The sequence below is a fragment of the Arvicanthis niloticus genome, chromosome 21, assembly GCF_011762505.2.
Source record: "Arvicanthis niloticus isolate mArvNil1 chromosome 21, mArvNil1.pat.X, whole genome shotgun sequence".
Taxonomy (NCBI): domain Eukaryota; kingdom Metazoa; phylum Chordata; class Mammalia; order Rodentia; family Muridae; genus Arvicanthis; species Arvicanthis niloticus.
Genome location: NC_047678.1, coordinates 19,644,785 through 19,659,287, shown reverse-complemented (window position 1 = coordinate 19,659,287; position 14,503 = coordinate 19,644,785). Strand labels below are relative to the sequence as shown.

Sequence of the window (14,503 nt, the reverse complement as noted above, 5' to 3'; positions counted from 1 at the left end):
CCATTCTCCTCACAGCTGGGTAAGAGATATTTGTGAGATATCCAGCTTGGGATTATAACTCTGGTATTCATGATTGCAGAGAATATGTTCTTATCCACTGAGCCATTTCGCAGCCCTGGGAGTGGTCATTTTAAGAAGGGTCTCATGAATCCCAGGCTGGCCTGGAGTTGTTATGTATCAAAAAATGATCCTGAGCTGAACTTTAAAAAAAGGATTTATATGCAAGTGTGTATGAGTGTTTACATGTACACACACACACACACGCTTTTGCACACATGGAAACCACAAAAGAGTGTTGGAGTCCTTGGAGCTGGAGTTACAGAGATTTGGGGCATGTCAGGATTGTTGTCGGGTGCTGAGACATGAACTTCAGTCCTTACAAGTTCACAGCAAGGGCTCTTAACCAGTGAGGCAGCTCTGCAGCCTGTGACCCTGAACTTCTAATCCTCCTGCCTCCATCTCCTGAGGATGTTCACCACCTTGGATTCTGTATGTGCACCACCATGTCCTGTTTATTCAGTACTGAGAATCAACCCCAGAGTTCACGAATGCTAGGCTAGCATCCTCCAGCTGAGCTGTAGCTCTTACCCTGTTTGTTTTTGGTGTATCAAACCAAACCAAAGCAAACCAAACCAAGCCAAGCAACCCAAACCAACCCCAACCTCAACCCTCCAAACTCAAATCCCCCCCTCAAACAATTCAAAACAACCCAAAACCCAGAGCAACCCTAAACCCAACTAAATACCAAACCTATTTTTTGTTAATTTATTAGGAATAATTCTTAAATCAATGCCCCAAATGACAAAGTGCCATCACCTAATTCTAAGAGCTCCTGAAGGTTTCTTACAGCGTTGTTCATTTCTCCAAGCCTGGTATACACTTCATTCATTCGGGGATAGACCCCATTTAAAGACTGCACGTCAAATAGCTTTTGGAAGTGAGAAACAATAGCTTGCAAAGTTTGAGAGTCTGGCATGCTGTTGGTCTATATAAAGAAGGTGAAAAGGGTAGTTTAGAAGTTGAAATAATATTAAGTAGTTAATATAAATCTTTAAAATGAGAACAATTATGTAATTATCAAATGTTACCTCTTTCTGGTTTTCAACTTCTTCCAAAATGGTATCTACCATAAACAATAGATCTTCTACTTTGACACCTTCATTTTCAACTGGTTTCTTTGAACTATGCCAAGGTACCAGTTCTGCAGACAGTATTTTTAAGGACTTATACAAATCCTTTACAACAAAAGAAACTACATGGCATTATTGGTTATAGAATAGATTATATAGTAACACTAATAACATAGTAAGCATGGGGCCTAAAAACACATAGCTATATAACCACTATCAGTATTTTTTAATACCATTGCCAATTTAAAACAAGCCTGGATGTTCTAAGTAATAATGTTATTTAAGTAGTTATATTGGTTTTTTAATTATCTTATCAGTGCTGGATAATAATAGAAAGATAATAATAATAATAAGAGATAGCCCAGGCCCTCCCTCACATACACAAAACAAATATTTTACCACTGAGCCATATTTCTAGCCTAGGTTTTAAATATTTTTGTAGCAATTTTAAAATGAAACTTACATATCAAAATATTCACCTTTACTAAGTATACAATTTGATGATTTTCATCTTGTCGCTGTATAAGTGCAGAACTTACCCGTCTTCTAAGAAGAACGCCCATACCCAGAGCTGGAGAAATGCTTAGTAGTAAGAGCACTTGTTGGTCTTACAAAAGGAGCCAGGTTCAGTTCCCAACACCCACATGATGGTTCATGACCATTCATAACTCTAGTTCTAGAGGATCTAATGCCCTCTTCTGACCTTCACAAGAACCAGACTATCACTGGTGCACAAACATACATACATGGAGGCAAAATGTTCATACATGTAAGAAATTTAAAGAATAAAAATAAAAAAAAGAAATCCCACACCCACTCACAGTCCTTTCCGTTCTCCTCCAGCCTCTATAACTACTACTAATCCTCTTCCTGATGCTATAAATTTCCCTTTTCTTGGCATTTTATATAAATGAAATAATACAATGGCCATGTATGACTGACTTCTTTTGAGAATCCTCTGCATTTATTATTGATTGCAGTTTAAATTAGTACAGGCATCATGTAAAACAGTATAAAGAGCTTCCTCAAAAAACCTAAAAGTAAAGCTGCCACACAGCCTAACAATAACGGTAGTGTATACATATCCAAATAAGATGAGACGATATCAAAGAGACATGCTAGCTCACACATGTTTACTGAAACACTATTAAGAATTGCCAAGACATGGGATCAATGTAAGTGTCCACTGATAGATGAATGGCAATGGCTAAAAAAAAAAAAAAAAAAGCATGTTTGTGTGCACAAATACATTCGTATTCATACAATGGAATATCAGCCACAAAAATAATGGCATTTGTCATTTACTACAACGTGAATAGAACTAGAAGACACTGTTAAGTGAAATAAAACAGACACAAATACCAGATGTTCTTACTCATAGGTAAACATTTTAAACATTAGTCTTATAGTAGTTACCAAAGCCTGAATAGGGTTGAGTCAGAAGGAATGGAGACAGGATAATTAACAGACACAGATGCAGCTGAATAAGAGAAATAATTTGTAATGTTCTATACCAAACTAGGGTAACCAAGGCTCACAAAAATTAACTATTTTTAAATGGCTGGGAATTTTGATGTTCTCAACACTGATCACTATTCACTGTATTAAAATATCAACCTGTCCCTTACATATATGTATGGCTACATGTTAATTAAAATGAAACATATAAGAGCAGACTTTGTGACACGTGCCTTTAATCTCAGCACTGGGAGGCAGAAGCAGGTGGACTTCTGTGAATTCAAGGTCAGCTTTGTCTGTGTAAGAGTTCCAGGCTGGCCAGGCTAGCATAACGAGGCCTGTCTCAGAAACTAAATATGCAGACATAGAGGATTCTATAGCATGCATTGCCACATTTCTCTTTTCTACTCATCTCTCAAACACATCCTTCTCTTTTAGGTCACATTAGACCCCAAGGAAAATATTCTCTTGGGAGATACCTATCCCAAACTACAAAGTTGCTACATTATAAAAGAACTCTCCATATGAGGCCTCAAAGGCCCTCTAGTAGTCCAAGACTGTAGTTATTCTGGATACTATAGATAAATGTTAATTGAGCACTCTTGTATCATAAAGAGCTTTGAGGCATATAAAAACAAATACAACTTTCTGTTTCCCAAGGAGGTCACATAGTCTTAACAAGTGTCTTCCGGTAATAGGACAAAATGCTGAACTCTCCATGAGTGAAGCCTCATCCAACTTCATGTGCTAAGTTGGATCCCGAATCTTACTGTACATGTTAGAAGCACTACTAAAGGCAGTGAGCTACTTCAGTGGCAGAAGTAACTAATTCTAGCCAATTGCCTCAAGCGTCCTTACAATAATCTAACTGTAAAGCTAATTTCTTGCCTCCTATTCAAAAAACTATCCAGTAGGCAGAATGCAGCGCTCTTGCCACGCCTTGCTTGGGACTATGACCAGAGTGATGTCCTCTCTACCAGACTTGGAGTACAAGTCACCCACATCATCCACCTGTACTGTACCACAGGTGTCCATCTTTATTGCATTTGTTTTGTCTAATAATATACTGCATAGCTATTTAAAAGTTCATGTTTTAGCATGTTTTGTCTGTCCAGTTAGTCTGAGTTTCATGTTCATAGGTTTGCAGTACTTTCCCATCTCACATATAGAAAAATAACACTATCTATAAATTTGGCTCCTCCCTTTGTCTCCTTTCTCATCTGGTTTTTCCCTTCTGTTGAAAAGGCAAGGGCTGTTTCTATTCTAACTCTTCTGAAAAGGAGGAAGGCAGAGTTAGCACTGTAATCTCTACAGTGGGCTTTTGGCCAAGCACTGAGTGGGACATGCCACAGTGTCCACAAGCCATCTCCACTCCACCCTTTTCTGGGAAACAAACTCAGGCATATAAAATAGTGTATTAATCCAGCATTGTCATTTGACCAAAAATGCTTATTGTATGGCTCTGTCTAAACCCTAAGGAGAAAAAAGGAAATAAAAGTTAAGCTGAGTGCCAAGATTCTTTCACAGGTTGTATACAGATATGATTTTATAAGTTAAAAAACTCAAGCCAGGTGTGGTAATGCATGCTTTTAATCCCAACATTCAAGAGGCAGGTGGATCTCTGTGAATGAGGCCAGCCTGGTCTAAAAAGCAAGTTCCAGAATAGCCAGAGCTATACACAAAAACAAAAACAAACAAACAAAAAATAAAGACAAAAGGCAAGCAAGCAAACAAACAAACAAAAACCCTCTAGTGGTCTGGGACTATAATTATTCTGGGTAATATAGATTGGTTTGTATCATGAAGAGCTTTGAGGCACATAATAACAAATACAGCTTTCTGTTCCTAAAGAGGTCACTTACTCTTAGCAAGTGTCATTAGGTAATAGGACAAAATGTTGACAAATGTTGTCACTGAATCATATCTTTATTAGCCATAGTAGAATTTTGTATAATATAGGTTACTAAAACAATCCAACATTTAAAAGGCACAAATGCAATATTATTTATTAAATTTAGAGCAAATCACTTCCCAATAAACTAATAAAAATATAATAAGCTCAAGTTATACAATATAGAAATATGATCTATAAATCAAATGTGAATATATATAATTTCCTAGTTGCTTGTTAACAAACAATCAACTTCTCTAGAGATTAAATAAACAGATATAAAATCCATTCCGAGAAAAAAATAAAATATGAAGATTGTAAAAATATTCCCCATTAAGATGAAAGAAAGGATAAGATGTTGATGTGAGCATATGCAAAGGTCAGGAAATGTGCAGGAGGAGATGCAGAAGATGGAAGGGGTCAGAAGTACAAAGATGAATCCACTATAAATTCTCAATGAGAGAAACTCTAAACATTTTCTGTGGCAGAATTTTGGAGGAGGCAAGCTCATCAAAACAACAAATTTACAGGATTAGAAATATGTAAAGTCAAGCATAGTGGATCCTGCCCTCAATTATTGCATTCAGGAGTCAGAAGCAGGTGGTTATCTGTGAGCTCAAGGCCAGATTGGTCCATGTAAAGAGTTCCAGGCCAGCCAGAACTATACAGTTACACTATTTCAAAAGCAAACGGAACAAAATATGAAAGCAGCAATATTCCCATTTTAGAAAAGTGAGGGTTTTTAGCTTTATAAGGAACAACAAAAGCCAAGCTCAACAGATTTTCCAAACACATAAAGAATAGTCAGCTACTTACCTTTAAGGATGTCAGTTCATCTGCCCACATTTCTATGATAGGAACAAGATGTTCAAATCCACAGTCTTGAACACTATCTTTACTGCAGTTTGGGGCTCCTCCTTTGCTCTGCTTATAAATGATTACTGGAGCTCGTGGACTGTGAACAATTGAATTGATGCTGCACAGCACCTGTAAACACAGGCAGTATTTGTATCGAAGATGTTTGTCAGCATCTGACAAAGCGAAGTATGAAAAAGGAGTGCGTCAGGTGGTCACAAATCATTTCCAGACATCTGTGAATACTGTGGCAATGCAGTCTCATTGAATGCAGTCACATGAATACATAAATTCTAAGGAAAACTAAATAATTTTTAAATTAATTAATTAGGTTTGAAAGCTGTCATTTACTATTATAATTCACACAGAATAATAACCATCTAGGCATCCTTACCTAAGTCTCCATGTTTCTGTCTCCTCACGTTTAAGCTAAGTATGGTATTAAAGGGGCTTTTATATTTGTTTCACAATTTCAGTTGAAATTTCAGGTAAAGATAGTTACAAACAAAGCCCTACACACTCTATAGAGAAGTCCTGGCAAGCCAGCCCAACAATTCTTAATAACTGCTGTAAGTCCTCACAGAAGGAAGATTCTCCAAGAATGTCTGTACAGGGTTTCTAGAGCTAGCAGAAAAACACAGTGGTTTTTTGTCCAGGGAAAGCTACAGCAAACAGGTGCTCTGAGAACCTGACTTTTCAGGCTTGTTTGTAAGTTTTTGTTTTGTGTTCATTGATAAGTATTTAAACATTCCAATTCTATTATAAACTCATCTATAAATTAATTAAAAATATTCTTCTCCAAGTTATGAACCAAAAGAAGAAGACAATCCTCTTTTCCTGACACCAAACACGGGGAAAGTAGTGGGTGAACTGAGAGGCTGAGGGAGCCGATGTTTCCTGAGCTTCAGAAGACCACAGAGCAGCTTTTTGACAGTTCACGCCATGTTTAGACATGTACACACACTCTGAGGTTATTTACAACATGACTGCAGCTATTTCTTCTCCTTGCTCTGTATGTGTACCATGATTTGCAGGTTCTCCCATCAAAATACAGACTTTTCCCTCTCTGAATATCGGCTGGTCTTGCTTTGAGCCACAGAATTTACAAACAAAAAACAAACAAATTCTTAAGAGGTCTAGAGCACTGGTTTGGTTTTGTTTTCTCTTTGCACTCTGCTGCCATGTCCCATGGCCAAGTCCAAGCAGAACTACACAGGCCCATCCATCCCCATCCCTGAGACAGAAATTCACTCAACTGCCACAAGAAGAGCAGCTCTAAAAGACTCACCATTAACTTATGGCCAATATTAGCAGAATAATAGCAGAGCAGTAATAGCCAACACTACTGTCCACACATGACACTGTTAAAGGATTTTACTGTCAGTCACACTAAGTTTTAGAGGATGTCTGTCACACAGCAAAGATGAACTGAGTCATACATGAACATCACAACCGAGACGAAAATGATAAGCAAGAGAAATCTACCCCTTTTTCTTTTGGTAGGATAAAAATACACCCAGGCCAACTAGAAATGTTGGGAGAAAGATAAGCTTTACTTTCAAGAAAAGTAAGTGTCTATGGGTGGAGGACCACAGCCATCCTCTTAAAGATGGGAGAACAAGAGGTCATAAGAATCAGCTGTAAAATGCACTGCCCTGTAAAAATGCACCCTAGTTAGCAGAAAGGAAAAATATCAATGTGTACACGTACACACACATATTGCATGAAAAAAAAAAAAAGCTGTATTTAGACGGCAGCTCCACCATGGGCACCAGTACTGTAATATGTCAGCACAAGAAAGAGGGGAAGCCATTGTCATTCTCTCTTCTTTCCCACCATCTACTCTTTGCTGCCACTCCTGGAAATGCCAAACTTATTAGGGACCAGAAGAAACAATGCAACAAAAAAAAGTGCATCCTTTAAAAGCTGGCATACGCCACAAAACCTAACACCACTGTCACACTGAGGACAACTGACAACTTAATATCACTGATAATTGCACTGAATTTTAAATATCTTATTATGTATACAATTTGACTTTAATTCTCTCTCTAGTTGTCACAAGTACTAAATTATACATCACCCAAAGACAAGTAGGAACGATCATTCTTTCTATCTTGTTTGCTTTCTCTCTCATTTTAGCTCTTCAAGTGACTCCAGAGCCTGTTAGAAAGTGTTTAATGAGGCTTCTGCCACATGTCCTGAGTTTAGGTCCTACCTGTCCTCCTGTCTCCAGCATTTCATAAGCAAATATGTGCCCTGCATGGTACTTAAAAAAACAAAACACAGGCCAGGCAGTGGTGGTGCATGCCTTTAATCCCAGCACTTGGGAGGCAGAGGCAGGCGGATTTCTGAGTTGGAGGCCAGCCTGGTCTACAGAGTGAGTTCTAGGACAGCCAAAGCTACACAGAGAAACCCTGTCTTAAAAAACCAAAAAAAAAAAAAAAAAAAAAAAAGAAATTTTTAAAAAAAGAAACAGTAAATTTAAGTCATTCAGGAAGTTCATGGATACTAGTAAACACCCTGTGGTTTTTTTTTTTTTTTTTTTTTTTTTAAAGCATTTAAAAAGTAACCAGAGAACAGGAAAAATTAAGATGAATTTCCTAAGGACTTCGGAATTTTTTTCTCTTGTGAATAAGATCCTTGTGGCACAAGAAAAATGAAAGTCATTAAAGACTTAGAAAATAAGATCTGACAAGAAATACATATGAGCTAAATTTATAATATACTGTAGAGTGAAAAATTATAAAGACCATTTTATGAAATATATATAGGCTTTTTCTTTACACTAAACCTGAGCAAAAGAATGCAAGTTCCAGAAAGCAGAACTGGATGTAAGATTTCAGGCTTTCATTGCCCCGGGACACCTTCAGGGTGGAGGGCATTATCCCTGAATCAGAGGACACTTGCTGGATTAAAATTCCTCAAGCCTCAGGGTGGGGCTATAGCAAGTGAGAAATAGTTAACCTGAAATAGTTGGTAATGACAAGGTAGGGCACAGTGACATGGAAAAACTACATTCTTGAGAAGAATGAGTGTGCAGAGTGATTTTCACATGACTCTAAATCATTTAGGGTGAGTTCCTCTGAAATGTTCCACTGTTCTTGGTTACCCCCCCCCCTTGAGGTTTTCCCAGTGTTACAGCCTGCTGATGTTCAAAATTTGTAAAACAACCAATCATGTGTAACCGCGCAAAAATGCAACCAATCATGTGTAACCGTGCGAAAATTCCTTCCTTTCCCCACCCCATGCTATATATAAAAAACCCCTCAGCTTGCTGGCCTTTTGTCAAAAGCCTGTTCCTGCGTGGACGAGCAGTTTTTGACCTTGGCTAGCCAACTCTCCCCAATAAACCTCTGCTGATTGCATCCAGGTATGGTTTCTTGTGGTTTTTTGGGGTGGTCGTGATTTCCTGAGACTTGAGTAAGGGTCTCCCAAGTTTGGGGGTCTTCAATACAAAACTTTATGGAAGGCTATAAAAGATCCCCCAGATTAGAGATATGTTCTGAATGGGAATGATTTAAAACTGTAAACTATCATTTTTCCAAATATTAATTAATAAAATCAATAATATTTCAATTCATCCCAATGGGATTTTACTTTAATAAGTGTTGATCCAGAAGACCAAATGTGATCAAATATATCCATGCAAAAAAATTTAATATACTCCAATAGTATAAAAACGTACCATAAAACTGCCGAACAGCAATGGAAGCCGTGACAGAACGGGACAGGCTACAGAATCTAGAAGTCAATGTGTGCGTTAGCAGAGGTAATGTCTGACAGAAGTGTCATGTCACTGAATGGGGGGGGATGGTCAAGTATAAGACTGCAAAATCCAATGTGCACAGAGGGCAAGCAGTACAAGCATAACAGAGTAAGACAAAGACAGATGGGAAATGCAGCTTATCAAAGGCACACGCTCAGCCCTGACAGGGAAGCACATAATTCTCCTCTGATAATTGACATGAAGGATTAAAGGACTTTAAAAATACAACCTGTTCATAATTAATTAATTAATTCAAAATTTAAAGCCCTATGGCTGGTTGGTGGGGCATGCCTTTGATTCCAGCACTCAGGAGACAGAGGCAGGTAGATTTCTATGAATTTGAGGTCAGCCTCAAAGGAAGGAAAGAAGGAAAAGAAGAAAGGAAGGAAGGGAAGGGGGAGGGAGGGAGAGAGGGAAGGAGAGAGGGATAGAAGGAGGGAAGGAAGAAAGAAGGAAGAAAGAAAAAAGAGAGAGGGGGAAAGAATGAAAAAAGGCATGAGAAAGAAAAAGAGAAATGAGAAAAAAAGACAAATCTATGGGGAACAAAAATGTGTAGGTGCAAACCCACTTCATTCAATAAACGACTAGGTTTAATTATTCATCTATTCAATCAACAGTAAGGTTAATTTTCATACCAAATAGTTTTAGCTAAATCAAAGCCGAAGACCTGAAGATTTACTTATATAATAACAGTACAAACAACCAGAACAATAAAGGGGCAAATAGCTTAAACAGGGAGAGTAAAGAACCATGAAAATCTTATGTGACGGAGTTATACAGTGTTTATGCTGTACGGTCATTACTATAAAGAAGATGTAGGTGGGTTACAGGAAAATACTGTGTGTGTGTCTTAGTTTTCTGTTGCTGTGGTGAAATACCCTTAAAAAATCAACTTAAGGGAGCAAGGGTTGGTTTTTGGCTCACAGTTATAGAGCTGTAATCCATGCTGGCAGGAAAGGCACAGCAGCAGGCATGGTGGCATGGTGGCAAGAGCTGGGGACTAGCAGATGACACTGCATCCACACTTGAAGTAAAGAGTAAACAAGAAATGGGGCCAAGCTATCCAACACGGCCTGATCCCCGTGACTCACTTCCTCCAGCATGGCTTCACCTCCTAAAGGTTCCTTTCTAAATGGATGGAAATCTAATGGTCAAAGACATGAACCTACAGGGGACACCTGACGTTCAAGTCACAACACGATGCCACTATATGAGGGTTTTGCAGACTTGGGCATCAGTAAGTATCACGGAACCAGCCACTCACAGATACCAAGAGTTGTCTGTACAAACATTCCTTATAAAGGGATAACGCATTACACTGCAATTCAAACCAAGAAGCGCCACACACACACCAGCCTTCTCACCAGCCAGTCAGTACCTGAAAGTATCTCTGGTCGACCAGAGCCTGCTGATGGTTGTCTTTGCTGGGCTCATCTTTTTTCTCCATGTCATCAGACTTTTTTTGACCAATAAGATCTTGTAATCTAAAGGAAAAAAAAAAAACTAAGGTAATAAAAATGCTTTCTTAGCATTTTAGTAGTCTAAAATGATTAAGCCAATGATCTAGCTGGCCTCCCCAAAACCTTATGTCTTTTTACTTGTATGTGTGCATGCGCATGTGTGCAAACTTTAAATATGCATGGATGTAAAATATAAGCCACACTGTCACTGAAAAAGTTCCTTCTAATAGGTCACAAGTTAGAAGTAATCTCTAAAAATACAAGCTATCTCCTAGACCAGAGACATCCTTCCAGGCACAGGGCAGAGAAGCGTCTCTTCATGGGATGCTCCTATTTTGCTGCTGTTTAAGATGGATTTGACCCTATCCAAGATCATGTCAAACTCTCCCCTTCTGTGCCTGGTTTTTTTTGGGGGGGGAGGGGGGTTCGAGACAGAGTTTTTCTGTGTAGTCCTGCCTGTCCTGTAACTCATTCTGTAGACCAGGCTGGCCTCGAACTCAGAAATCTGCCTGCCTCTGTCTCCCAAGTGCTGGGATTAAAGGCGTGCACCACCACTGCCTGGCCAAACCCTCCTGTGCCTCTTAAAATACTGGAGTAAGATTGACTGTTAGAGTCATAGAATTCCTCACCCCACCCCCTACCAGGCCTGGCTAGAATACCCACTAAGTGACTGAGAATCCTGGCCTCCAGAAACAGTTTAAATTACAATACCATCACCCACTCAAGACAAAAAAATGGGCTAAGATACCATATGTTCAATTGTTCTTTTACTTGAAGGATCACCCTGAACTGGCCCAATCGTGTACTTTGGCTGTGATGGACCCCTATATTTTCAGCTGTGATATGTTCTCATCAAAAAAAAAAAAAAAAAAAAGTCAGAGAGCCAGGAACTTTGGACCAGGTCTAAACCTCCTAAGAATTATCCAAATTCCCAAACTCAAGAACTGCCCAACATGATTGTCTCACCCCTTCAAGTCTTCCGGCTACTTGACCCCAATCTGCAGTCTGTTAGACAGACCAGACCCCTCCCCTAATGTGGAAATGCTGTCCCCAGGTAGCCAGCCACAGTACGCTGTCTCCTTTCCTTCCACAAAAGATGTTTTCAATTAAACCAATCTCTAGAGGGGAATGTGGGACAATCTATGTTCATGGAACTCCTGTTCTCTATCTGAACAAACTAAAAGAAAGCAGACACCTGGAGAGCTCTGTTGAAGTTCACAATGTCCCAGCCTCTGAACAATAAGACCTATGACCTGACATGCTGTTTGTCAGAACAAACTGACATCTCCAGAGAGGGAAGTGGTAGATAGGATGTCCATGCTGGCAGTGGTTTCTATACTTCCAGGGAGAGAACGATACCCCCAGCATCCCCACTGATAGACAGTCAGTTCTGATTCAATCCTAAATTCAATCCTGGGGAGCAGAAAGATGAATGGATTTAAGGGAACTCCTTTATTGCAGCCTAGGAGGTCTCAGAAAGTCAGCAATTAAGCCCTTAAACTATGCCCAACCGACTACAGTATGCTAAAGGAAAAGAAGACTTCCACAATGTTCTTCAAAAGATTTCAAGAGGTTGTAAAATATATACTAGTAATATAGAAACAGGGTCATAGGCAGACATCACCTAACTTAGCCATCCATATATATATCTCCAAAAATTGGTAGTTGAACCAGGCAAGACATTGGATAACCTGGTCCAAGCTGCCTCGCTTGTCTTTTATAACAGGCACCAGGAGAAGGAGTGACAAAAGGATAAATGTCTTGGGAAACTGCTGATAGCTGTCCAGGTGAATTCTCAAGAAACACAACGAGGATAGTTAGGTATATGTAAGAGACAGGCAGGAACGTCATTCAGGTGAGAATGCTCTCAGAGACAAATGCCTCCCCCAGGACCCTTCTCTATTTTTAGAGGTGATAACTGGGAAATTAGATGCCTTCCCAATCAATGAGAGTTTCCAGGATCAATCCAGCTTGAGGAGTTCTGAGAAGTCTTTACAGTGGAAGAAAGTCAAATCAATTTCCTCAGCAACAAAGGAACCCAATGTGTGCCTTCCCTTTTCTCTGAACCCCCTACCCAACAAAAGGCTATCATTTGGGGCATTATTTACCTCATTTCTTGCCTATTAATGGGGAGATCTCTATTTCTATCAGTTCTTTTTCATAGTCCCCCCAGACTCCTGCTGATCTTTGGAAAAGAGATCTCCTGGTTATAAAGTTAAGCCAGACGAGATTCCAGCATAGACAGATGAGAAGATTCCAGGGCCCACCTCTCAGTGCTATTACATTTCTGGGAGAATCATTCCTTCTGAGGATATAGACACCAACAAGATCCCCGTGCTTTGGTAGAGTACCAAATCCATACACATACCAGTAGCACCCAATGGATTTGGCATGTTATTTAAAAATAAAATAACAAAGTTGTTTGGGGGACATGTTATGGGAGAGGGAAGTTGTAGAGGGGAAATTATATATATGATCATATTATATGAATGCATGAAATTCTCAAGAACATATAAAATAAAAACAAAGTCAAATCCAAATTGCTTTTAAACTGTTAGAATCAGAAATACCTCCTTTTCCGTTGTTTTCTTTGGGGTTTGGTTTTTTTAGACAGAGCTTTGCTATATAGCCCAGGTTACCCACACATGTGTGATCCGACTGCCCATACTTCACAGTGCTGGGATTTATAGGTTGACGTTAGCATGTTTAGTTCAAAATCACTTCCAATGTCACATCCCCACTCAGCCTGGCAATTCCAAGCCAAGGATAATACATAACAACTGATGAAAAAAAAAATGATAAAACATAGGACCCAACTATAAGCAGAAAGTCTAAGAAAATGTAGTTACTTTATGTTTTTCTTAAGGGTTTTTTCCAGTTTCTTCACTTGTTGTTTGTAAAGTCTTAATTCATGTTCTGTGGGCCTGTAGAGAAATCATGATGAATACATAAATTTATTGAGATTAAAAACATGTACCAAATAATAAATAAAAGATTATCTTATTATCAATAAACATTATATTATTTTTAATTAAATTTTATGTGTATGGGTGTTTTGCCTGAATATATATCTGTGATCACTTGTGTGCTTGGTGCTAGAACTGGAGTCCAGATGGTTATGAGCCACCATGTGAGTGCTGGGCCTCTCAGACCTCTGGGAAACAATGCTCTCATCTGCTGAGCGTCTCTCCAGCCCCTCATTAAATCCTAATTCTTAGGTGTTTACTAGGCATTTTGATTTCATTCTGTATAATTCCTTATTTAAAGTTGTTATTCACTTTTGGGATAATATATAACTTGTTTCTGTATAATCATCCAGTTTGTTAATAGTTCCATATTAACGTATCTAAACCTTTTCTACAATAAAACATGTTTTCTTCTGTGCTGTTTGGTTTTTGTCAACTTGACACAAGCTATCTGGAAAGATGAAATCTTTTTTTGCTTTTTTGAAACATGGTTTCTTTGTGCAGCCCTGGTTGTCCTAGAACTTAATCTGTAGACCAGGCTGGCCTTGAACTCAAGAGATCCACCTACCTCTGCCTCTCAAGTGTTGCAGTTAAAGGTGTGCACAAACAAACAAAATCACCTCAATAAAACTGGCCTGCAGGCAAGACTTTGCAGCACTGTCTTGATTAATGATTACGTGGAAGGGGCGAGCCCACACTTGAGCCTGAGCTCCTAGATGGTGTAAGAAAGCAGTCTGAGCAAGCTGTGAGAACAAACCACTAAGCATAGAGTTCCATGGCCTGCTTCAGACCCCATCCCAGGCTCTTCCCCTGATTTTCTTGGATGATAAACTCTACGCAGTAAGGTGAAATACATAAAAATACCTCCCTAAACTGCTTTTGGTCATGTCATGTGTTTGGTCACGGCCAGAGAAACCCTAGCTATGACACCTCATTAACATCACTATGTCTCTCTCTCACACGTCAGGTCACTG

At 39.0% G+C, this 14,503-nt stretch overlaps 1 protein-coding gene across 9 annotated transcripts in view; it reads right to left on the bottom strand.

The window, feature by feature from the left end:
- Cep70 (centrosomal protein 70) overlaps positions 1 to 14,503 on the bottom strand; it is a 47,325-nt gene that overhangs the window by 4,171 nt on the left and 28,651 nt on the right. For all 9 annotated transcript variants that reach the window (XM_034484629.2, XM_076917756.1, XM_076917755.1 and 6 more), the window contains 5 exons: positions 13,413 to 13,487; positions 10,482 to 10,587; positions 5,296 to 5,466; positions 1,089 to 1,235; positions 817 to 985 (listed from right to left, as the gene is read on the bottom strand). In XM_034484629.2, coding sequence (XP_034340520.1) covers positions 817 to 985; positions 1,089 to 1,235; positions 5,296 to 5,466; positions 10,482 to 10,587; positions 13,413 to 13,487 — 668 coding nt within the window. The remainder of the gene's footprint in view (positions 1 to 816; positions 986 to 1,088; positions 1,236 to 5,295; positions 5,467 to 10,481; positions 10,588 to 13,412; positions 13,488 to 14,503) is intronic.